Below are 25,616 nucleotides of genomic sequence, written 5' to 3' on the forward strand. Positions count from 1 at the left end.
CACAGAGGGTGTTCCTGAACACGTCCAATATAGGGACACTTGTGTTGCCCATTATATTTAGCTTGATAGAGGAAAGCAATGGGCTATATCTTGCCATCATACATGGTCATGAAGGGCCATTTTCTTAACTTTTATCAGTATTGGAACTGAAAGAAGTGACATCTAGAGGATAATTTGGCTGTGTTCTAGATGTCATAGTGCTGTGGAACCAGACTAGGTGAGAGCTACGTCTGAGGACACTTGCTTGCTCTCCCATAGCCTTCTCAGGTTTGTGTTTGACAAAACATTGCTTTGGGAGAAGCCATATGCAACTCTTACTGTGTTTACTGCAGGGGTCTGTTCATTATGCTACCCACTGCATTGTTCAGTAATGCTTAAGACTATCAACCACAGGTTACTCAGAAGACAAGTATAAGTGATTTCTTTTTACTTTAAGGAGCTTTCCTAGTGGCTCAGATGAAAAGAATCTACGTGCAATGCAGGAGACCCAGGTTCAATTCCTGGGTCAAAATCCCCTGGAGAAGGGAATGTCAACCCACTCTAGTATTCTTGCCTGGAATATGGGCAGAGGAACCTGGTAGCCTACAGTCCATGGGATCGCCAAGAGTTGGACACGACGGAGTGACTAAACACTTTTCACTTTCACCTTTATACTTAAATGTTGACAGATGATTCTATGTATCCTAATAAATTGCCATAGTGTTTTTGTCTGATATACAAATGAAAATTTTAAACTAATTACGTTTCTACATTGATTTTCAGGGATTACAGAGCCAAATTTGTGTCTTAGTTTTAGCAGTCACTATGTTTTTTGTTAATATATACTCCTAATACTTAAAATATATTTTTTAATTCTTAGTTACTAGTTCTTTTTTCTTTTAAAAATTTATATTCTCCTCCCTTCCTTCCTTCCTTCTTCCCTCCCCTTCTACCTCCCTTCCTTTCTTTTCTCCCTCCTTGCTTTCTTTCTTTAATTTGATATATGTTATGTTTTCTTTTAAGCTCTCTCAAATCTTTTTGTTAAATTAAGAGATAAATGTAAAAATAAAATATTAGCTATTTTTTTAATTTTACTTTAACACAAGCCATAATGTCAAAATATATGCCATCAATACAATGTAAATTACCTTCTCAATTTCCTTAGAATCAAATTATCAGTTACTTTCCCAGGATTCAGATCATACAAAATCTAATATCATTTTTCCAATCAAAGAAACGTATTCCTTTGTTTTTCTTATCTGAGAAAAATGTCATTTTTATCAACAAATACAACTGTTCTTATTGTAGCTACCAAGTATAATCATCTGATGTTTTTGCCTCTGTCAAAAGGGACAGCCTGAAGGAATTAGAAGTTCAAATACTTACACACTGACAGATGTGAAACGCAATGCAACAGGAGACTATAAATGCTCCCTGGTAGACAAAAAAAGCATGATTGCTTCAGCAGCCATCACAGTTCACTGTAAGTCAATTTATTCTTCTTTACTAACTTCATTTGAAAGGCCTTTTCTCATAGTCTAACTCTGCTGTCTTTTCAAATAAATTGTACTCTATTTTTCTTAAATAATGTGATTTCGATAGATATACTAGAGACCATCAGAGTGAACCCAAATTTGGTCCTGCCATTAGAGTGGTAACATCTGCATATCTGATGTTACCCTTTGCCCTACAATATTAAATTTGCCCTACAGTATTAAAATCTTGAACAGATCTAATAATTGTAACTGTTGGCAGTGATAAACCTCTGTCTCCTATCTAAATGTCTTCAATTTGTGGTATTAAAATATTCATGTGTATCTTTTTTAAAATATTTTTTGGCATTGCTCTCTTTGGGATTGGAATGAAAACTAACCTTTTGCAGTCCTGTGGCCACTATTGAGTTTTCCAAATTTGCTGACATGTTGAGTGCAGCACTTTAATAGCATTATCTTTTAAGATTTGAAGTAGCTCAGCTGGAATTCCATCACCTCCACTAGCTTTGTTTGTAGCAAGGCTTCATAAGGTCCACTTGACTTCACACTTCAGAATGTTTGGCTCTAGGTGAATGATACCACACTGTTGTGGTTATCCTGGTCATTAAGAACTTTTTTGTATAGTTCTTGTGTGTAAGTTCAAACTACCACACAGCTGTACTCATTTCAAATGATTCTGCTCAGTATCCTTCAAGAAAGGCATCAGCAGTGTGTGAACTGAGAACTTACAGATTTACAAGCTGATGTTAGAAAAGGCAGAGGAACCAGAGCAAGTTGCCAGCATTCGTTGGATCATAGAGAAAGCAAGGGAATTCCAGAAAAAGCATCTACTTCTGCTTCACTGACTATGCTTCACTGACTAAAGCCTTCGACTGCGTAGATCACAACAAACTGTGAAAAACTCTTAAAGAGATAGGAATGCCAGACTACTTTACCTGCCTCCTGAGAAACCTGTATACAGGTCAAGAAGCAACACTTAGACCTGGACATGAAACAATGGATTGGTTCCAAATTGGGAAAGGAGTACATCAAAGTTGTATATTGTCATCCTTCTTATTTAACTTATATGCAGAGTACATCATGCAAAATGCTGCACTGGGTGAATCACAAGCTGGAATCAAGATTGCTGGGGGAAATATCAACAACCTCAGATATGCAGATGTTACCACTCTAATGGCAGAAAGTGAAGAACTAAAGAGCCTCTTGATGAAAGTGAAAGAGGAGAGTTAAAAAGCTGGCTTAAAACTCAACGTTCAAAAAATGAAAATCATGGCACGTAGTCCTATCACTTCATGGCAAACAGACGGGGAAACAATGAAAACAGTGACGACTTTATTTTCTTGGGTTAAAAATCACCTCAGATGGTGACTGCAGCCATAGAATTAAAAGATTCTGGCTCCTTGGAAGAAAAGCTCTGACAAATCTAGACAGTGTACTAAAAAGCAGAGACATTACTTGGCAGACAAAGGTCTATATAGTCAAAGCTATGGTTTTTCCAGTAGTCATGTACGGATGTGAGAGTTGAACCATAAAAAAGGCTGAGTGCCAAAGAAATGATTCTTTTGAATTGGGGTGCTTGAGAAGATATTGAGAGTCCCTTGAACTGCAAGGAGATCCAATCAGTCAAACCTAAAAGAAATCAACCCAAATATGCATTGGAAGGACCAATCCTGAAGCTGAAGTTGTAATACTTTGGCCACCTGATGCGAAGATCCAACTCACTGGAAAAGACCATGATGCTGGGAAAGACTGAAAGCAAAAGAAGAAGGGGGCAGCAGAGCATGAGATGTTTAGATAGCATCACAACTAAATGGACATGAATCTGAGCAAACTCTGGGAGATAGTGAAGGACAGGGGAACCTAGCTTGCTGTAGTCCATGGAGTCACAAAAAGTCGGATGCAACTTATCAACTAAACAATAACAACAATCAGTTCAGTTCAGTTCAGTCGCTCAGTCTTGTCCAACTCTTTGCAACCCCATGAATCGCAGCACGCCAGGCCTCCCTGTCCATCACCAACTCCCGGAGTTCACTCAGACTCACGTCCATTGAGTCGGTGATGCCATCCAGCCATCTCATCCTCTGTCACCCCCTTCTTGTCCTGCCCTCAATCCCTCCCAGCATCAGAATCTTTTCCAATGAGTCAACTCTTCGCATGAGGTGACCAAAGTACTGGAGTTTAAGCTTTAGCATATTTCCTTCCAAAGAAATCCCAGAAATCTGATCTCCTTCAGAATGGACTGGTTGCATCTCCTTGCAGTTCAAGGGACTCTCACGAGTCTTCTCCAACACCACAGTTCAAAAGCATCAATTCTTTGGCGCTCAGCTTTCTTCATAGTCCAACTCTCACATTCATACATGACCACTGGAAAAACCATAGCCTTGACTAGATGGAACTTTGTTGGCAAAGTAATGTTTCTGCTTTTCAATATGCTGTCTAAGTTGGTCATAACTTTCCTTCCAAGGAGTAAGTGTCTTTTAATTTCATGGCTGCAGTCACCATCTACAGTGATTTTGGAGCCCAAAAAAACAAAGTCTGACACTGTTTCCACTGTTTCCCCATCTATTTCCCATGAAGTGATGGGACCAGATGCCATGATCTTCGTTTTCTGAATGTTGAGTTTTAAGCCAACTTTTTCACTTTCCTCTTTCACCTTCATCAAGAGGCTTTTTAGTTCTTCTTCACTTTCTGCCATAAGGGTGGTGTCATCTACATATCTGAGGTTATTGATATTTCTCCCAGCAATCTTGATTCCAGCTTGTGCTTCTTCCAGCCCAGCATTTCTCATGATGTACTCTGCATAGAAGTTAAATAAGCAGGGTGACAATATACAGCCTTGACGTACTCCTTTTCCTATTTGGAACCAGTCTGTTGTTCCATGTCCAGTTCTAACTGTTGCTTCCTGACCTGCATACAAATTTCTCAAGGGACAGGTGAGGTGGTCTGGTATTCCCATCTTTTTCAGAAATTTCCACAGTTTATTGTGATCCACACAGTCAAAGGCTTTGGCGTAGTCAATAAAGCAGAAATAGATGCTTTTCTGGAACTCTCTTGCTTTTTCCATGATCCAGCGGATGTTGGCAATTTGGTCTCTGGTTCCTCTGCCTTTTCTAAAACCAGCTTGAACATCAGGAAGTTCACGGTTCACATATTGCTGAAGCCTGGCTTGGAGAATTTTGAGCATTACTTTACTAAGGTGTGAGATGAGTGCAATTGTGCAGTAGTTTGAGCATTCTTTGACATTGCCTTTCTTTGGGATTGGAATGAAAACTGACCTCTTCCAGTCCTGTGGCCACTGCTGAGTTTTCCAAATTTGCTGGCATATTGAGTGCAGCACTTTCACAGCATCATGTTTCAGGATTTGGAATAGCTCAACTGGAATTCCATCACCTCCACTAGCTTTGTTTGTAGTGATGCTTCCTAAGGCCCACTTGACTTCACATTCCAGGATGTCTGGCTCAAGGTGAGTGATCACACCATCGTGATTATCTGGGTCATGAAGATCTTTTTTGTACAGTTCTTCTGTGTATTCTTGCCACCTCTTCTTAATATCTTCTGCTTCTGTTAGGTCCATACCATTTCTGTCCTTTATCGAGCCCATCTTTGCATGAAATGTCCCTTTGGTATCTCTAATTTTCTTGAAGAGATCTCTAGTCTTTCCCATTCTGTTGTTTTCCTCTATTTCTTTGCATTGATAGCTGAGGAAGGCTTTCTTATCTCTCCTTGCTATTGGAACTCTGTATTCAGATGCTTATATCTTTCCTTTTCTCCTTTGCTTTTCACTTCTCTTCTTTTCACAGCTATTTGTAAGGCCTCCCCAGACAGCCATTTTGCTTTCTTGCATTTCTTTTCCATTCCATGGGGATGGTCTTGATCCCTGTCTCCTGTACAATATCACGAACCTCAATCCATAGTTCATCAGGCAGTCTATCTATCAGATCTAGTCCCTTAAATCTATTTCTCACTTCCACTGTATAATTATAAGGGATTTGATTTAGCTCATACCTGAATGTCCTAGTGGTTTTCCCTGCTGCTGCTGCTGCTGTTAAGTCACTTCAGTCATGTCCAACTCTGTGCGACCCCATAGATGGCAGCCCACCAGGCTCCGCCATCCCTGGGATTCTCCAGGCAAGAACACTGGAGTGGGTTGCCATTTCCTTCTCCAATGCATGACAGTGAAAAGTGAAAGTGAAGTCGCTCAGTCATGCCCAACCCTCAGTGACCCCATGGACTGCAGCCTTCCAGGCTCCTCTGTCCGTGGGATTTTCCAGGCAAGAGTACTGGAGTGGGGTGCCATTGCCTTCTCCAGTGGTTTTCCCTACTTTCTTCAATTTAAGTCTGAATTTGGCAATAAGGAGTTCATGATCTGAGCCACAGTCAGCTCCTGGTCTTGTTTTTGTTGACTGTAAAGAGCTTCTCCATCTTTGGCTGCAAAGAATATAATCAATCTGGTTTCGGTGTTGACCATCTGGTGATGTCCATGTGTAGAGTCTTCTCTTGTGTTTTTGGAAGAGGGTGTTTGACCAGTGCATTTTCTTGGCAAAACTCTATTAGTCTTTGCCCTGCTTCATTCCATATACCAAGGCCAAATTTGCCTGTTACTCCAGGTGTTTCTTGACTTCCTACTTTTTCATTCCAGTCCCCTATAGTGAAAAGGACATCTTTTTTGGGTGTTAGTTCTAAAAGGTCTTGTAGGTCTTCATAGAACCGTCCAACTTCAGCTTCTTCAGCGTTACTGGTCGGGGCATAGACTTGGATTACTGTGATATTGAATGGTTTGCCTTGGAAACGAACAGAGATCATTCTGTCGTTTTTGAGATTGCATCCAAGTACTGCATTTTGGACTCTTTTGTTGACCATGATGGCTACTCCACTTCTTCTGAGGAATTCCTGCCCACAGTAGTAGACATAATGGTCATCTGAGTTAAATTCACCCATTCCAGTCCATTTTAGTTCGCTGATTACTAGAATGTCAACGTTCACTCTTGCCATCTCCTGTTTGACCACTTCCAATTTGCCTTGATTCATGGACCTGACATTCCAGGTTCCTATACATTATTGCTCTTTACAGCATCGGACCTTGCTTCCATCACCAGTCACATCCACAACTGGGTATTGTTTTTGCTTTTGCTCCATCCCTTCATTCTTTCTGGAGTTATTTCTCCACTGATCTCCAGTAGCATATTGAGCACCTACTGACCTGGGGAGTTCCTCTTTCAGTATCCTCTCATTTTGCCTTTTCATACAGTTCATGGGGTTCTCAAGGCAAGAATACTGAAGTGGTTTGCCATTCCCTTCTCCAGTGGACCACATTCTGTCAGACTTCTCCACCATGACCCACCTGTCTTGGGTGGCCCCATGGGCATGGCTTAGTTTCATTGAGTTAGCCAAGGCTGTGCTCCTAGTGTGATTAGATTGACTAGTTTTCTGTGATTATGGTTTCAGTGTGTCTGCCCTCTGATGCCCTCTTGCAACACCTACCATCTTACTTGGGTTTCTCTTACCTTGGATATGGGGTATCTCTTCACGGCTGCTCCAGCAAAGCGCAGCCGCTGCTCCTTACCTTGGACAAGGGGTATCTCCTCACTGCTGCCCCCACTTCTGACCTTGAACGTGGAATAGCTCCTCTAGGCCCTCCTGTGCCCACACAGCCACCACTCCTTGGAGGTGGAGTTGCTCCTCCTGGGTGCCCCCCCTGGCCTCGGGCGTGGGGTAGGTCCTCCCGGCCCCTGCCCCTGGCCTCCGGCGCAGGCGGCTGCAACCGGCGCATTTAGCGCTGGTGGCTACCCCACGTCTGAGGTCAGAGGCAAAAGCCGGGAGGACCCCATGCCCAAGAGGAGGCAGCCAAGAGGAGTACCCCACGTCCGAGGTCAGGGTCAGTGGCCAAGAGTGCCAGGCTTTGACGCGCAGGAACAGCCAACAGGAGCTACCCCACATCCGAGGTCAGGGGCGGCGGCTGGGAGGAGCTACCCTGCATCCGAGGTCAGGGTCCAAGACCAGGAGGAGTTACCCCACGTCCGAGATCAGGGGCAGCAGCCGAGAGGAGCAATAACAACAATACATATACCTTAAAGTAACAAATTGTTTTATATTTTAAGTTAATATTAGAGTATTCTTGAAGTTTAAAAACTTTTCATTTGGCCTAGAAAAGTATAGATTAAGTATCTTTTTTAATTTACAGAGTACTCTTAATCCCTCAACCCAAGCAACACAAAGTTGAATAGACTCAAAGTTGAATATCTACCTCCTCCTTTGGAGGAGGAGGTAGATACCACCAAGAGTTGTTTAATGGTCTCTGTACAGAAGGACAAGAATTTTCTGGAAACATAACTTGAAAATCACCATGGACATACTTTTTAACCCTCTTTTATACACAAGATGCTCCAAAAGTTATATTTATTCCCGGAGATTTAAAATAATAAATATATATAGAAAATAGACCTTTATTTCAATTCTCTTTTTTGTAATTTCTGACTGTCTATAGTACTGATGTACCCAATGCATTGTAGAAATGGGCAACTAATTTGAACTTCTCCCTGGTGACACTAGAATTCACAGCATTCTTTGGGCAAATGTCAGTTTTGCTTAGAGATATAGATGGAAGTTTTTAATAAGTCCATTGTACCCAACAACACCTCTAGCCATGACCCATTACAGTAAGGTTTCTTTAGACATGATCCATTACAATCCTATTCATTGTGTTTCTTTGTTTCAAAGTGGAAAGAGATGTTAGAAACTGTTCTGAGAAAATGTTTCTAAATCTTTCACTTTACCGATAATGCTTGGAAAACATGTAGAAGAGGAGTTAAAACTCTGAAGGAGATGTAAGGCAGTACATTGGGGAATAGAGTAACCAGACGGTTGCTTTTGAGTGTCTCATGTTGGGAGCACACCCTGGAGGGCACTGTTGTGACAGTCGAATATTAAGATTCACAACCAAGCTACTTCTCTGTTTGCTCATTTTCATGTCGAACAAATCAGAATGTGTCTGGCATCAGGGGCAAGTTAGAGAGAAAGCAGCAACTTCTCAGATAACAACTGTGCTACCTTTTCTCTGAGAACTATTCTGTCCTGGGATCATTTATTCAGTTTGCTCCATAGGGAAAAAGAAGTGAAGTGAGGGAATATAACCAGTAAATAGAATTGCCTGTGGAATAATTTTCTGTAATCATTGCTCATGAGATCTTTGGACCAGTAATCAATAATCCAGTGCTTAGAGATGGTACAATGTGGTTATGTTTAAGAGATACTAGCTACTCAGAACCCACCTGGATATCAGGCAGAAAGGGAAAGAGAGCAGAAGGATTAGGCACAAGGCTTGGCTGCAGCTGCATAATAACTCAGTGATCAGCTGTGGTTAAAAAAAAAAAAAGAAAAATTAAAAGCATGCAACAGTTTAATTGAATTTCAGCACAATTTAATTAAATTTAATTTAAATACATTTAGGTTTTGCAAGGTAGGCTCTAACACTGGGCTTTAAAGCCTGTATTGCTCTTTAAAAGGTAAAGTAGTGAAGAAAATGAAAGTTGCTCAGTCGTGTCAACTCTTTGGTACCCCATAGACTATACAGTCCGTGGAATCTCCAGGCTAGAATACTGGGAGTGGGTAGCCATTCCCTTCTCCAGGGGATCTTCCCAACCCAGGATTGAACCCAGGTCTCCTGCATTGCAGGTGGATTCTTTACCAGCTGAGCCACCAGGGAAGCCCAAGAATACTAGAGTGGATAGCCTATCCATTCTCCAGAGGATCGTCCTGACCCAGGAATTGAACCGGGTCTCCTGCATTGCAGGTAGATTCTTTACCAGCTGAGCTACCAACATTGCAAGTAAATCAAGATTTTCCTCTAAATTACATGAAATGAACCCTGGAGAAGGAAATGGCAACCCACTCCAGTATTCTTGCCTGGAAAATCCATAGACAGAGGAGCCTGGAGGACTACAGTCTATGGGGTTGCAAAGAGTCAGACACAACTGAGCAGTTAACACTTTCACTTTCACATGAAATGAAAACATAAAAATCCTACTTTAGCCTACTTATCCTAAATTGTTTCCAAAAAAATCAAGATTTGTTTTCTTTTCATAGATGACTAAAGGGAGTGGATAGAGAAGTGCCCACCAGCACTTGCACATGATAGCAGAACAGACCTCTCATTAGGCTTTCAGTCCACAGAATCATAGTTGCTGAAGTACTAGTCCTCTGCTGATTCATTCACATATAGATTCTTCATCTGAGCTTTCAAACTCCATCATCATTCTTTAAAAAAACTTCTGTCTTCTCACTGGCAAGTTATCTGTCCAACTAATAAAGGCTTTAACTCAACCTGAATTGAATTCTCATCTAAATATAACTCAACAAAATTGTCTGAGGAAACTCCACTTTTCTATGTGATAATGTATATTTTTATATTAATGAGAAACTGAGAAACATGCTTCTTCACTTCATTCAACAATAGTTTTTGAAGGACTACAATGTGCCAGGCACTGTGGATACACAGTGACAACTCAGGTCATGGTCCCTACCCTCATGATGCTTATAGCCTAGTAGGTGAAACAAGTATTAAAAATAATGTTGCAAACAATCAACAAATTGTGATTATAACATGAAAAACCAACGGGAAGGACAAGGTGCAATGGCAAATCCCCACTGCCATAGGATAGAGTCCCAACTCCATATGGCAGTCTTCCAAGGTGATGCCACTGGTAAAGAACATGCCTACCAGTGCAGGAGACTTAAGAGACATGGGATCAGTCCCTGGGTAGGGAAGATTCCCTGGAGGAGGGCATGGCAACCCACTCCAGTATTCTGGCCTGGAGAATCCCATAGACACAGAAGGAGCCTGGCTGGCTACAGTACATAGGGTCACACAGAGTTGAACACGACTGAAGCAACTTAACACAGATGCATACAATAACTCTAATAATGTCTAATAGGCTTTGTCATCTCTGAATGTTTATTTAACTAATGAATGAATACATCTAAATCACCAAATTGAAATGGACTTCCCTGGTGTCTCAGACAGTAAAGAATCCATCTGCAATGCAGGAGACCCGAGTTCAATCCCTGGGTCAGGAAGAACCCCTGGAGAAGGTAATGGCTACCCAGTCCATAATTCTTGCCTGGAGAATTCCAAAGACAGAGGAGCCTGGCAGGTTACAGTCCATGGGGTTGCAAAGACTAGTACTTTCACTTCACTTAGTATGGCAAGCATAGTCCCTCATAGGCTAGCCTTAATTACTTGTATAGGTTTATCTTCCATGTGTTTTAACCACGGATACCATTTTACTCACCATTGTGAAATCCACCACCCTCTCTCACCTCTTTGCCTTTACTTATGTGGCAGGAGTTTTACCAACATCTCCACTTATCAAAGCCCTTCTCAACCATCAGGGGCCACAGACAGATATCACCTCCCATACAAAACCTTTATTACTGCCTTGAAACCCAGTTTGGTTCTGTTCTCCACTCTCCTATAAGTCTTTGCTTGTACCTCTGTCTGTAGCCTTTACTCTAGTTTTTCAGCAAATATTTCTTGAGCTCCTAATCTATAACACATTTACCATTAGGTACTGATTTCATGCTGCTATGTAGTGTCATCACATAGAGTGCATATTACCTCTACCTCAAATTGTGAATTGTAAGCTCATTATTCATCTCAGTATCTCCTGTCAGTGCTTGGAACCTAGTAGCTGTACAATAAAGGTTCTATTGAACTGGATTTTCCTCATACAAATCATACTATGACAGTAGTTTTTTATAGAAATTACTTCCCATCTGAAAGATTATACTTCCTTAGATGTGTTTATGCTGTGTTTTTAAAAAATGGTATCTGCTGACAATGTACCTAACAATAAGTCTTATTTAAAATTTCAACTGGAGAGAACAAGATGGTGAGGAGTAGGTGGATGTGGAACACATCTCTCTCCACGGATATATCAGGAATACACCTTCAGACACAGAAGTGCATGCAGAACACCAGCTGAGAGCAGACAGGAGTACCTGATCAGTGGAAAAGATTATATAAAACCATGCCAAGCTCAGTAGGATGAAGAAACTAGGGGAAAAAACAGGAGTGTTAGTAGCACTGGACTTGCACTTCTTGTGTAGGGGAACTGAAGCAGTGGTCCGAGGCCTACATCAAGGCAATTATCTAAGTTAGAGGAGAAGCATTTAAGGCTGAGAGTGAAACAGCTGATCTGTGGCAGTCAAAATGGAATGAGAATCAGACAGTCCTTGCTGCAGCCATACACATCCCAAACAGGAATGCTGGTCCCCTGGAAGGTGCAGCGGCTGGGAGCTTGGGTTTAGAAATTGTGGAGCAATCCCAGAGCAAGGGATACTGTTGACTGCAGAGAGACAGATCGAGGGGATGTGAGGGAGGAGATCGTGGTGGGAAATGCCAGTGGAGGAAAGCCAGGCAGCCATGGAAGCAAGGCAATAATGCTGAGTCACATGTAGGGGGTGGAGCCATCACCATAGCCTCTCTCCCCACTTGCCAGCATCAGCAGCTGAACAATACAGACGCTGGCCCATCAAACACCTGACACACTGAACTACAAAGTAGGACCCCACCCAGGTGCAGAACTAGAGTAGGACCCCACCCAGGGTGCCCCTGTAAGTACCTGACACACCAATCTACACAGTAGGACCCCAGCTAGGGGGCCCTTCTATGTGCCGAACAACACAGACGGACCCCAGGCAAGGGAACCCACTAAACGCCTGAATGGGTGGAGCTATGGAGAAAGACTTGCCAAAGAGACCTTCTGATCGCCAGCTACAAGAGGCTCGAAAAAAGACCCTGATAGGGCCATAACTCCTGCAGCGGAGGCAGTCTGTGTCCCTGCACACTTGGCACTGCCAGGGTCCCCACAAGGCAAACAGCTGCGCCACCTTCACACTCAACTCTCACTGGGGCAGAGCTGCCACAGGCCAAAAAAGTCTTTCGTCTATGCACACAGGGTCACTTCGGTCCTGTCCGAGTCTTTGAGACCCTGTAGACTGTGACCTGCCAGGCTTCTCTGTCAGGGAGGGGGATTCTCCAGGCAAGAATACCGGAGCATATTGGCCAATACTGGTTGCCATACCCTTCTAGAGCGCTATATTCCCTGCTGCCCTAGCTGCCAACTCCCCTGGGTACCTGTTGCTGCCAGAACCCCTGCGACCCAAGCAGCTGCACCACCTCCACCTGGCCCTCACAGGGACAAATCCAAGTCCTCCAGGGCAGCCTCAAGAACAAACCTCAGTGGATGACCCAGGTGTAGAGGTGGAAATAAAACCACAATTGAAACACACGGGCAGTGTGGCTAAGGAAGACCCAAAACCTTCCCACCAGCTGTGCAAACTACAGATTAAATCCACACAATCAACTAGGCAGACTCTGTATCTATGGAATATATAAAAGGTCATTGAGAGCTTCCACAAAAGAAAACGCACTAGTTCTGATAGCTGTGGACATTGGAGGCAAGAACACACAGGACTAGGACCAGAATCTGAGTTGAATCTGAGTTGCTTTGCCCAAAGCAGGTCCAGAGATCAGCACAGTGTTGGAGGGCATCCTAGGGAGGTAAGGTAGACAGTGACTCCCAGCAAGGGTAAAGACCCTGACAGCAGCGACTCAAGAAAAACATTTATTATTCTTATGTTTTGACTTGTTCTGTAGAATCTTTTGGATTTTTTTCTTTTTGTTTCCTTTTTTGAACCCCCTCTGTTGTAGTTGTCTGTTTTATTGGCACTATGAAATCCAATTAAGCTTTTGAGATTTTTTTTTCACAGTCACATTTTTTTATTGTTATAAACCTCTGCCTCTATGTTGGGCTTTTGCCGTTCTGTGGAGTTTTCCTATTTTTTTTCTTTTTTCTTTTTTTCTTTTTAATTTTTTAAAAACTATTATTATTTTTTCTACATTTATTCCTTTGTTTGCTTTTCCTACTGTTCTTTTCCCCTTGTTAATCTTTAACATATATAAATCTTTTTTATCTACCTCTATTTAACTTTGCATATATATTTTTTTCTTTCTCTCCTTTCTGCTCAACATATTTGTTAGTTTTATTTTCATTGCTTTATTCCCCAATTGGCACTTTGCTTTAGTTTTGTTTTCCAGTTTGTGCTTTAGTTAGTTTTGTTCTGGTAGATATAATTTTTGATTTCCTTTATTTGCTGGGTCAATCGACTGTACTTTATTTTTGTTGGACTGTTTTGATTTTGCTTATAGATGTATATGTATATATTCCGTCACACTTTTTATTGTTGTTATAAACCTCTGCCTCTTCATTGGGCTTTTGAAGTTCGGTGGAGTTTTCCTTTCCTTTTTTTTTTTTTCTTTCTTCTTCTGTTTTTGTTCTGTTTTGTTTTCTTTTCTCCTTTTAATAATTTTAATTTTAATTTTTTTAAACCTATTATATTTTCTCTACATTTATTCCTTTGTTTGCCTTTCCTACTGTTCTTTTCCCCTTGCAGTTAATCTTTAATAAGTATAAATCTTCATCTACCTCTGTGTAACTTTGCATATCTATTCTTTCTTTTTTTTCTTTCTTTCCTCTCAACATATTTATTAGTTTTGTTTTCATAGCTTTATTCCTCATTTGGCACCTTGCTTTAGTTTTTCTTTTTTTTTTTTTTTGAGTTTGTGCTTTAGTTAGTTTTGTTCTTAACTGGTAAATATAATTTTTTATTTCCTTTGTTTGCTGGGTAAATCAGCTGTACTTTATTTTTGTTGGACAGTTTTGACTTTGCTCATGGGTATATATATATGTGTGTGTATTCCATTATCTTAATTATTATTTGCCTGATTTTGTAACTGCCATTTGTCTGGGGTTCATCTTTGGTTTCTCATTTTTGTATATTTGTTTTAATTTCACTTAATGCCATTAAAAAACCACTTGTGGAATCTTCTTTTCTGACCAGAGACCAAGCCCTGAGCCTTTGAAGTGGAAGCACTGACTCCAAAACCTTAGACTACCAGGGAACTAACCCTAAGGAGTATCAAATAGTGAGAACTCACACAAACAAACCCATTGAATACAGGACCCAGCATCACCCAACCACCAGTAGCACCCTGTGCAGGACACCTCATCTAAGCAACAAACAAAAAAATAATACAAACCCAATCATCAGCAGAGAGGATTACCACCTCACTCAGCCTTGCCCATCAGAGGGAAAAAACAAACAAAAACTCAGCACAAATCTCACCCTATAAGAAGCTTACACAAACCACTGAATCAACCTTAGGATGGCAGAAACCAAAAGGAAGAAAAAATTAAACCTTCTTGAAGGAAAGAATTCAACTTTCCATGAAGCCTTGGAAAAGGAGACCTCAAATACAATAAGTTAATAATAATGAAAAGGCAGAGAAATACTATACAAATGAAGGAACAAACTAGGAACGAGAAGTACAAATAAAAGAAGAGGAAATAAATAGGCTAACTACTTGAAAAAGAATTCAGAATAATGATAGTAAAGATCAAAAATATTGAAAAGAAAATGGAGAAAATGCAAGAATCAATTAACAAAGACCTAGAAGAATTAAAGAATAAACATACAAAGACAAACAATACAATTACTGAAATCAAAACTACTTTAGAAGGAATAAGTAGCAGAATATCTGAAGCAGAAGAATGAATCAGTAAGCTGGAATATAAAATGGTAGAAATAACTTCTGAAGAGCAAAATAAAGTAAAAAGAATGAAAAGAACTGAGGATAGTCTCAGAGACCTCTGGGACAATATCAAATGCACCAACACTCGAATTATAGGGGTCCCAGAAGAGGAAGAGAAAAAGAAAGGGTATGAGAAAATTTTTGAAGAAATTATAGTTGAAAATTTCCCCAACATGGAAAAGGAAATAGTCATTCAAGTCCAAGAGACACAGAGTCCCATACAGGATAAACCCAAGGAGAAACATGCCAAGACACATACTAATCAAACTAACAAAGACTAAATACAAAAGAAAGAATATTAAAAGCAGCACAGAAGCAACAAGTAACATACAAGGGAAACCCCATATTCTTAAGAGCTGATCTTTCAGCAGAAACTCTACAGGCCAGAAAGGAATGACAGGATATATTTAAAGTACTGAAAGGGAAAAATCTTACAACCAAGATTACTGTACCCAGCAAAATTCTCATTTAAAACTGATGGAGAAAGAAAAAGCTTTTCAGAGAAGCAAAAGTTAAGAGAATTCAGTATGACCACACCAGCTTAACAACAAATGTTAAAGGGACTTATATAGTCAAGAAATACAGCAGAAGAAAAAAGATCTACAAAATCAACCCCAAACAATTAAAAAAATGGCAACAGGAATATATATCAGTAATTACTTTAAATGTAAATGGATTAAATGCTCCAACCAAAAGACACAGAATGGCTTAATGGATACAAAACATGACTCATATATATGCTGTCTACAAGAAACCCACTTTAGGCCTAAAGACACATACAGATTGAAAATCAGAGGATGGAAAAATATATTCCATGAAAATGGGAAGCAAAAGAAAGCTGGAGTAGCAATCCTTATATCAACAAAATAGACCTTAAAATAAAGAAGATTACAAGCGATAAGGAAGGACACTACATAGTGATCAAGGTATCAATCCAAGAGGAAGACATAACAATTGAAAATATTCACCCAACATAGGAGCACCTCAATACATAAGACAAAGACTAACCGACATAAAAGGAGAAATTAACAATAACTCAATAATAGTAGGAGACTTTAATACCCCACTCACACCAATGGACAGTTCATCAAAACAGAAAATTAATAAGAAAACAGAAATCTTAAATGATATATTAGATGAAATGGATGTCATTGATATCTTCAGGACATTCCATCCAAATGCAGAAGAATATACCTTCTCAAGTGCACATGGAACATTCCCCAGGACAGACCACATCTTGGGTCACAAATCAAGCCTCAGTAAATTTAAGAAAATTGAAAGTGCATCAAGCATCTTCTCTGACCACAATACTATGAGACTAGATATCAATTACAAGAAAAAAAGTGTAAGAAACACAAACACATGGAGATCAAACAACACATTCCTAAATAACCAACAGATTACTGAAGAAATCAAAAGGGAAATCAAAAAATTTCTAGAAACAAATGACAATAAACACATGATAACTCAAAAACTATGGGATGCAGCAAAAGCAGTTCTAAGAGGGAAGTTTATAGCAATACAATCCTACCTCAAGAAACAAGAAAAACGTTGAATAGACAACCTAACTTTACACCTAAAACAACTGGAAAAAGAAGAACAGAAAAATCCCAAAATTAGTAGAAGGAAAGAAATCATAAAGATCCAAGCAGAAATAATGGAAAAAGAAATGAAAGAAACTGTAGTAAAGATTAATAAAACTAAAAGCTGGATTTTTGAGATGATAAACAAAGTTGACAAACCATTAGCCAGACTCATCAAGAAAAAAAGAGAAGAAGCAAACAACACAATTAAAAATGAAAAAGGGTAGGTTACAACAGACAATGCAGAAATACAAAGGATTATAAAAGACTGTTATGAACATCTATATGGCAATAAAATAGACAACCTGGAAGAAATGGACAGATTGTTAGAATATTTTGATCTTCCAAGACTGAACCAGGAAGAAATAGAAATTATGAACAACCCAATTACAAGCACTGAAATTGAAGCTGTGATCAAAAATCTCCCAAAAACCAAAAACCCAGAACCAGATGGCTTCACAGGAGAACTCTATCAAATAGAGAAGAGCTAATGCCTATCCTTCTAATCCTCTTTCCAAAAATTGCAAAGGAAGAAACACTTCCAAACTTGTTCTATGAGGCCACCATCACCCTAAAACCAAAACCAGACAAAGACAACACACACACACACACACACAAAAACTACAGGCCAATATCACTGATGAACAAGATGAAAAAATCCTCAAAAAATTTTAGCAAACAGAATTCAGCAAAACATCAAAAAGTTCATACTCCATGATCAAGCTGGGTTTATTCCAGGGATGCAAAGGTTCTTCAATATACACAAATCAATCAATGTGATACACCATATTAACAAATTGAAAGATAAAAACCATACGATCATCTCAATAGATACAGAAAAAGCCTTTGACAAATTCAGCACCAATTTATTAAAACTCTTCAAAAAATGGGCATAGAAGGAACCTACCTCAACATAGTAAAGGCCGTATATGATAAGCCTACAGCAAACATTATTCTCAATAGTGAAAAGCTGAAAGCACTCCCCCTAAGATCAGAAACAAGACAAAGGTGTCCACTTTTGTCACTATTGTTCTACTTAGTTCTGGAAGTCCTAGCTACAGCAATCAGAGAAGAAAAAGAAATGAATCCAGATCAGAAAATAAATAAAGCTCTCACTGTTTGCAGATGACAAGATCCTGTACATAGAAAACCCTAATGAAAGTAGCTGAAAATTACTAGAGCTAATCAGTGAATTTAGCAAAGTTGCAGGATACAAAATCAATGCACAGAAATCATTTGCATTTCTATATACTAACAATGAAAAATCAGAAAGAGAAATTAAGAAATCAATCCCATTCACCATTGCAACAAAAATAACTAAATATCTAGGAATAAACTTACCAAAGGAGACGAACTGTACGCAGAAAATTATAAGACACTAATGAAAAAAATCAAAGGTGACATAAACAGATGGAGAGATGTTCCTTGTTCCTGGGTAGGAAGAATCAATATTGTGAAAATGACTATATTACCAAATGCAACCTACAGATTCATTGTGATCCCTATGAAATTACCAATGGCATTTTTCACAGAACTAGAACAAAATAGTTCATGATTCATATGGAAACACAAAAGACCCCGAATAACCAAAGCAGTCTTAAGGAAGAAGAATGGAGCTGGAGGAATCAACCTTCCTGACTTCAGATATACTACAAAGCTACAGTCATCAAGACATCATGCTACTGGTACTAAAACAGAAATATAAACCAATGGAACAAGATAGAAAGCAAATAAATAAACCCATGCACCTATGGGTACCTTATTTTTGACAAAGTAGGCAAGAATATACAATGACACAAAGACAGCCTCTTCAATAAATGGTGCTGGGAAAACTGGACAGCTACATATAAAAGAATGAAATTAGAACAGTTCCTAACACCATACACAAAGATAAACTCCAAATGGATTAAAGACCTAAATGTAAGACCAGAAACTATAAAAATCTTAGAGGAAAACAAAGGCAGAACAATTGATGACATAAATCAAAGCAAGTTCCTCTGTGACCCATCTCCTAGAGTAACAGAAATAAAAACAAAAGTAAACAAGTGGGACCTGATTAAACTTAAAAGCTTTTGCACAGCAAAGGAAACTATAAGCAAGGTGAAAAGACAACCCTCAGAATGGGAGTAAATAATAGCAAATGAAACAACTGACAAAGGATTAATTTCCAAAGTATACTAGCACCTCACACAACTCAATACCAGAAAAACAAACAACCCAATCAAAAAATGGGGAAAAGACCTAAACAGACATTTCTCCAAAGAAGACATACAGATGGCTAATAAGCACATGAAAAGATTCTCAACATTGTTCATTATTAGAGAAATGCGAATCAAAACTACAATAAGATATCACCTCACACCAGTCAGAATGGCCATCATCAAAATGTCTACAAACAGTAAATGCTGGAAAGTGTGTGGAGAAAAGGGAATCCTCTTCCACTGTTGGTGGGAAAGTAAATTGATACAGTTACTATGCAAGACAGTTTGGAGATTCCTTAAAAAACTAGGAATAAAACCACCATATGACCCAGAAATCCCACTCCTAAGCATATACCCTGAGGAAACCAAAATGAAAAAGACACATGTATCCCTTTGTTCACTGCAGCACTATTTACAATACCTAAAACATGGAAGCTACCTAGATGTCCATAGACAGATGAATGGATAAGAAGTTATGGTGCATATACACAATGGAATTTTACTCAGCCATAGAAAGGAGTACATTTGAGCCAGTGGTAATGAGGTGGATGAACCTAGAGCCTATTATACAGAGTGAAGTAAGTCAGAAAAGGAAAGATAAATATCGTATTCTAATGCATATATACGGAATCTGGGAAAATGGTACTGAAGAATTTATTTTCAGGGCAACAAGGAGAAACAGACATAGAGAATAGACTTATGGACATGGGGACAGGGGAGGAGAGGGTGAAATGTATGGAAAGAGTAACATGGAAACTTACATTACCATATGTAAAATAGATAGACAATGGGGATTTGCTGTATGGCTCGGGAAACTCAAACAGGGGCTCTGTATCAACCTAGCGGGTAGGATGGGGTGGGAGATGGGAGGGAGGTTCTAAAGGGAGGGGATATATGTATACCTATGGCTGATTCATGTTGAAGTTTGACAGAGAACAACAAAATTCTATAAAGCAATTATCCTTCAACAAAAAAAAAATTAAATTTAAATTTTCAACTGCATGAGAAATGGGATAGCATTTTTTTTTAATATCTAGCTACTGTAGTCAGTTCTCTCTGAAGAAACGTGTAAACACCTTATGATAATTTAGTTTATCACCTGCTGTCTAAATATACTTGATTTCCCATGGTATGTCTTATCAATTCTTCTCATAATATTTACTTAGTCATCATCTTTATTTTCTTCCAGAAATGATTTAAGAATTTTTTTCTGAAGGTGATAGACCCCAGATGAATACTTACATGCATTCAAAACATCAATCATGTTAACTGCATATAAATGCATAATCAATTAAATTGACCATTCGCACTTGTCCAAACTGGTCTCAAAGCTGGCTTGAAAAACTAGAGTGATTATGCTTCACTTGAGTTATTTCAGTCACATAAATCACTTCTGAATTTCGAGTTAGCAGGAGTTTTTCTTTCTTTCATCTATTTTTTTTCTCCAAAAATATTTTGACTGTCTTACTTTCTGGAGTTGTATTTCAAGCATATTTTTCTGCTTCACAGATTTGGATTTGTCCTTAAACCCAAGCGGGGAGGTGACTAAGCAGATTGGCGATGCTCTGCCTGTGTCATGCACAATATCTGCCAGTAGGAATGCAACTGTGGTGTGGATGAAAGTAAGTAATATTCTTGGTAATGTTCCACTTTTGGACTGACTCCTTTTAGGCTTCTCTTGTATATTCATGTGTAATATGTTTATACACAAAAACTCATACTCTCTTTTTTTATATATGATAATAAAGATTACTACAATAAAATTTAGAGGTACTCAACATCACTATGGCATCCATAATTGTTGCTCTGAAACTTAGTTTGGGGCATTAATTTAATTATGTGTATTTACTAAATAATTATACATATGCATATGGACACACACGCATATACAGTTATATATTTTAGCAATTTCCAGTGTGTTTTAACCCATAATGTTGTTAACAGTGTGTTTATAACAACCCTGTGAAATATGCAAGAAAATGGTTAGTTCCCTACATTATTTCAAAGAACTTGAAGTGAGAGAAATCAGAGAGCTCATAGGTGACAGAGTAGAGGCTCAGGCTCAGGCCTTACCCAGCATAAACACCACTATAGTCACATAACCTTCTGCCTTTCTGGAGACTGACCTTAAGTGTTTGAATGTGGGTTCCATGAATTAGTAGCTCCTTGATGGTAGTGATCTTTTTTCACCCCTGGGCCGTAGTAGAACACCTGGAACATACTAAGAGCTTAGTCTGTATTTCCTGAGTGTTTCAGTTCAGTTTAGTTCTGTCGCTCAGTTGTGTCCGACTCTTTGCGACCCCATGGACTGCAGTATGCCAGGCTTCCCTGTCCATCGCCGACTCCTGGAGCCTGCTCAAACTCATGACCATTGAGTCGGTGATGCCTTCCAGCCGTCTCATCCTCTGTCATCCCCTTCTCCTTCTGCCTTCAATCTTTCCCAGCATCAGGGTCTTTTCAAATGAGTCAGTTCTTCACATCAGATGGCCAAAGCATTGGAGCTTCAGCTTCAGAATCAGTCCTTCCAATGAATATTCAGGACTGATTTCCTTTACAATTCACTGGTTGGATCTCCATGTAGTCCAAGGGACCCTCAAGAGTCTTCTCCAACACTACAGTTCAAAAGCGTCAATTCTTCGGTGCTCAGCTTTCTTTATGGTCCAACTCTCACATCCATACATGACTACTAGCTTTGACTAGATGAACCTTTGTCAGCAAAATAATGTCTCTGCTTTTTAATATGCTGTCCTGAGTGCTAATGTTCTTGTTATCATCTGAAATGTAGGTCATTATCTGGGGACCCAAGCATTGCTGTTATCTTTTTAGAGTGAGATTAGTAGGATTGGAAATTGGTGATTTGAGATAAGGTTATTAACTAAGGTTATCAACATAGATAAGGTTATCACCAGGACTTCCCTGGTGGCTCAGATGGTAAAGTGTCTGCCTACAATCTGGGAGACCTGGGTTCAATCCCTGTGTCAAGGCAATGGCAACCCACTCCAGTACTCTTGCCTGGAAAATCCCATGGACGGAGGAGCCTGGTAGGCTATAGTCCATGGGGTCGCAAAGAGGTGGACATGACTGAGCGACTTCACATTCACTTTCTTTCTTTATCAACAAAGGGAAAGGTTGTTACTATGTTCCCTCCACTCAAATCCTTAACTAGTATACACCCTGTCTGTTTATTCCTGTAATGTGACATGTAGCAGAAGCACTTAAGCAGTATTGAGTTGACAAAAACACATCAAACCACTTAAAATAGGGGTTGACAAGAATTATCTTTGTAAAAAGTTGTGGGAAGTATATTGCTCCAGTTTCTTTTAGATGAAAATGTAAATTATTTTCTATTGGTTTTTGATCTCTTTTCATGCCAGATCCTCTGTTACTTGTTATCTTAACTCTTAAAACTCAGTTTATTATTTCATTTTCTCTTAAACACAGCCTCATCACAACATTTCATTTGCTCAGATAGTTAAAATGTCACTCCATAGACTGAATACTTAACATGATGTGTTTGTGGTAGTTAATGGTCAAAGGGCTTGATAGGTTTTTGGTATATGAACACTCACGGTGTGTTTTACTCAGAACTAGAGAAGCTAAGTTCACTTGGTTAAACCAGTTTCCACAGAAGCTGCAGTTACTGTTGTTGATTAAATAACTCATATCAGTAGTGCTGATCGATGTTGCCTGCCTGTTGGTAAGTTGATGGAAATGGAAAAAAAATAAACAAAGACCATATAATCTTAAGATTGTGTTTGGTTGCCTTAGGAGCATTTCAATTCCTGGTAAATAGTATTATTTTCTATATATAAAATTATTTTCAAAGTTAAATGTTGCATTTTATTTGTTCATAGAAATTTTAGTATAGTAAGCCATTTAAAAGTTTTCTTTAAAAAACATTTTTGTCTTAATTGTTCTGTAATAGATTCCATGTCTTGATAACTGTCTTTAATATGGTAAGATTACTACCCTATTTACAAGTAAGGAAGCTGAATCTCAGAAGTTTATGAACTTGTTCCAAATATAAATTCAGTAAATGGAAGAGTCTGAAATAAAACTCTGATTTGTCTAACTCTAAAAGTTCAGAGGAAAAAGGAAGTCTATTTGTGAAAGCATTTGAAGTTAAGAAAAGAAATTTTCATTAGACCCAGAAGAATAATTTCAGTCTTTATTATTATATAATAAATACATGGAGAGCTATAATTGTGCCATGTGACATAATTAACTTTTTATTTAATCAGGATAACGTCAAGCTTCGATCTAGCCCATCATTTTCTAGTCTTCATTATCAGGATGCTGGAAACTATGTCTGTGAAACAGCTCTGCAAGAGGTTGAAGGATTAAAGAAAAGAGAGTCGTTGACTCTAATTGTAGAAGGTAATAAAATACGTGAGCACCAATTCAAAATTTTCTTTGAGAATTTAATATCTGTTTCTTTTATGATCTCAGTTCAACATCTTATTTTAATTGTAATATTTTTAGGAAAACCTCAAATCAAAATGACAAAGAAAACTGATCCCAGTGGACTGTCTAAAACAATAATCTGCCATGTGGAAGGTTTTCCGAAGCCAGCTATACAGTGGACAATTACTGGCAGTGGAAGTGTCATAAACCAAGCAAGTATTTGTCTTCTTGTTGAGTGCTGTACTTGGTGCAGTGTAGGGTTTTATTTAGGTATCTAAACTGTAAGCTAACATTATCAACACGAAATTCACGCTATGTCCTCAGAGGAAGCTTTTGCTAACTTCTCCCAAAGGAAGACCATAGCTCAAAGAGAAATTTAAAATCCTAGGGTCATGGAGCATGGAAGACTTATTTTGTTGTGGTCAGTATCTGGACAAATTAAGAGAGTTGTATTGACATACGTATATGACCATGTATAAAACGGATATCTCATGGGAAGCTGCTATATAGCATAGGGTGCTCTGTGATGACCTAGAGGGGTGTCATAGGGTGGGGGGTGGGAGGAAGTCTCAAGTGGGGGGATATATGTATGCTTAAGGCTGATTCACATTGTTGTACCACAGCAACCAACACAGCATTGTAAAGCAATTATCCTCCAATTAAAAATAAATTTTAAAAATATATAAATTAGGTATTACCCCATGGTCACTAATTCCTGAAATTTGGGTGATTAAAACATTAAGGTATATATTACCTACATCCTGAACTTCCTCACTTACACTTTGCTTACTTTTATGCACATTATGGGTCATTTCTTCTTGAGACTTGGCCCTGGGGAATGGTGAAGAACATAGTCACTGTGAACGTATGGTCTGATCTGTGTGTACTGGGGCCAAAGTATGGCTAGCTAAATATATAGTATCTAGGATGATTTCTGCTGAACAAACTTGTATGTAAACCAAACAGTAATATTTGTACCTTTGTCACACCATTTTAGTTTGCAGTAGTAAAAGGCTAAGGATGTATGAACACTACCAATAATTTTCTCTTTGAAAAAAAAATATGAGAATCTGGCTTATCACAAACTGTTCAGATATGTAATCCCATTAAATTGCCAGTCAACTTGGGTTACTGACATACTGGTTAATTCCATTCTCTCCACAACAGTCTTCATGTCTCTCTTCTCAGTGGAGCCACTTAAAGATTCCTCAGGAATACCCCCATGAGCCATTTGATTATTTGAATCTTCTGTGTTCCCTCTTTCCCAGCTTTAGACTCAGTTGAAATCTGAGAAGGCATGCATAAACCAGAATCATAATTTAAAGTGTCCACCCTTTCTCTGTCTAGGGAAGGTGGGCTAGTGGTCCAGCTTATGTAGTCTAGTTTTGCAGAACTTGGTGAATTTTGGCTCTTTCAGCTATGCGTGATGCATGTTTACTTGCATAACTCAAGTATGGAATGTCCCTAAAGGAGTGGACACAAGCAAATGCTTCCTGATTTGGTTATATGTGATGGGACACACAAGCAAGAGAATATGCCTGAGGATGACAAAGAGGCTCTTGATTTCAGAATAAAGACCTGAATTGCTAACAATGTTTAGATCTCTTTTTTAGCATCAAAAATGACTGTTTCTATTCTACTCTATTCTTTTTTTTGCTCTCTAGTTCAATTTAATAATAATTATATCAAAAAAACCTTTTGTTTCTGGATAATGCAAACATAAAAAATAGAAAAATAAGTATCAGATAAGTGTTTAATGAAGAAAAAGGTACAAAGATTTAAAAGGTCAACCTAGAAATAGGCAAAGGCATTTTGTAGAGAGAAAGTAATAAAAACAAAAAAAAGTCATATGAGAAAAGTCCAGTGAGAAAGTCATATGAAAAATACTGGTGGGAATTGGAAAAATAGCAGGTGAACTTACTATGAGGATAAAAATAATAATCCATTCTTCATTGTCAAGGAGAAGGATTGATTCTGGCCCACTAGGTGATATGTTATTTTTCTTGTCCTAGGCTTGTGCTGATCCAGCCATAATTTTTTTATTTGTTCCTTCCTCAATCACATGGTGAATCTATTATTTTACAACTGCTGATACCTCTGTCCCACCCCTATCCCAGGGACTCCATGATATCTCTAATCATGAAGCTCTCTCCTGTCCTCAAGGCCTTTACAATGCATTTGAGAAGAAAGCACATATAGAGCAATAGAGGACTAGAGGACGTGGTGTGTATAATATGTCTCAGAAAACAATGCAAGTACATGCTTGCTTTAGTGGAGTTGGACTGAGAATCCAGAAGAGAGTAAT

General features: G+C 38.9%; 1 protein-coding gene across 2 annotated transcripts in view; it reads left to right on the plus strand.

Moving 5' to 3' along the window:
* The window catches only part of ALCAM (activated leukocyte cell adhesion molecule), a 229,005-nt gene that overhangs the window by 178,238 nt on the left and 25,151 nt on the right, over positions 1-25,616 (plus strand). For both annotated transcript variants that reach the window (XM_027564514.1, XM_027564429.1), the window contains exons 8-11: positions 1,330-1,462; positions 20,417-20,529; positions 23,149-23,284; positions 23,390-23,523. In XM_027564514.1, coding sequence (XP_027420315.1) covers positions 1,330-1,462; positions 20,417-20,529; positions 23,149-23,284; positions 23,390-23,523 — 516 coding nt within the window. The remainder of the gene's footprint in view (positions 1-1,329; positions 1,463-20,416; positions 20,530-23,148; positions 23,285-23,389; positions 23,524-25,616) is intronic.

The sequence above is a fragment of the Bos indicus x Bos taurus genome, chromosome 1 (genome assembly GCF_003369695.1).
Source record: "Bos indicus x Bos taurus breed Angus x Brahman F1 hybrid chromosome 1, Bos_hybrid_MaternalHap_v2.0, whole genome shotgun sequence".
Taxonomy (NCBI): domain Eukaryota; kingdom Metazoa; phylum Chordata; class Mammalia; order Artiodactyla; family Bovidae; genus Bos; species Bos indicus x Bos taurus.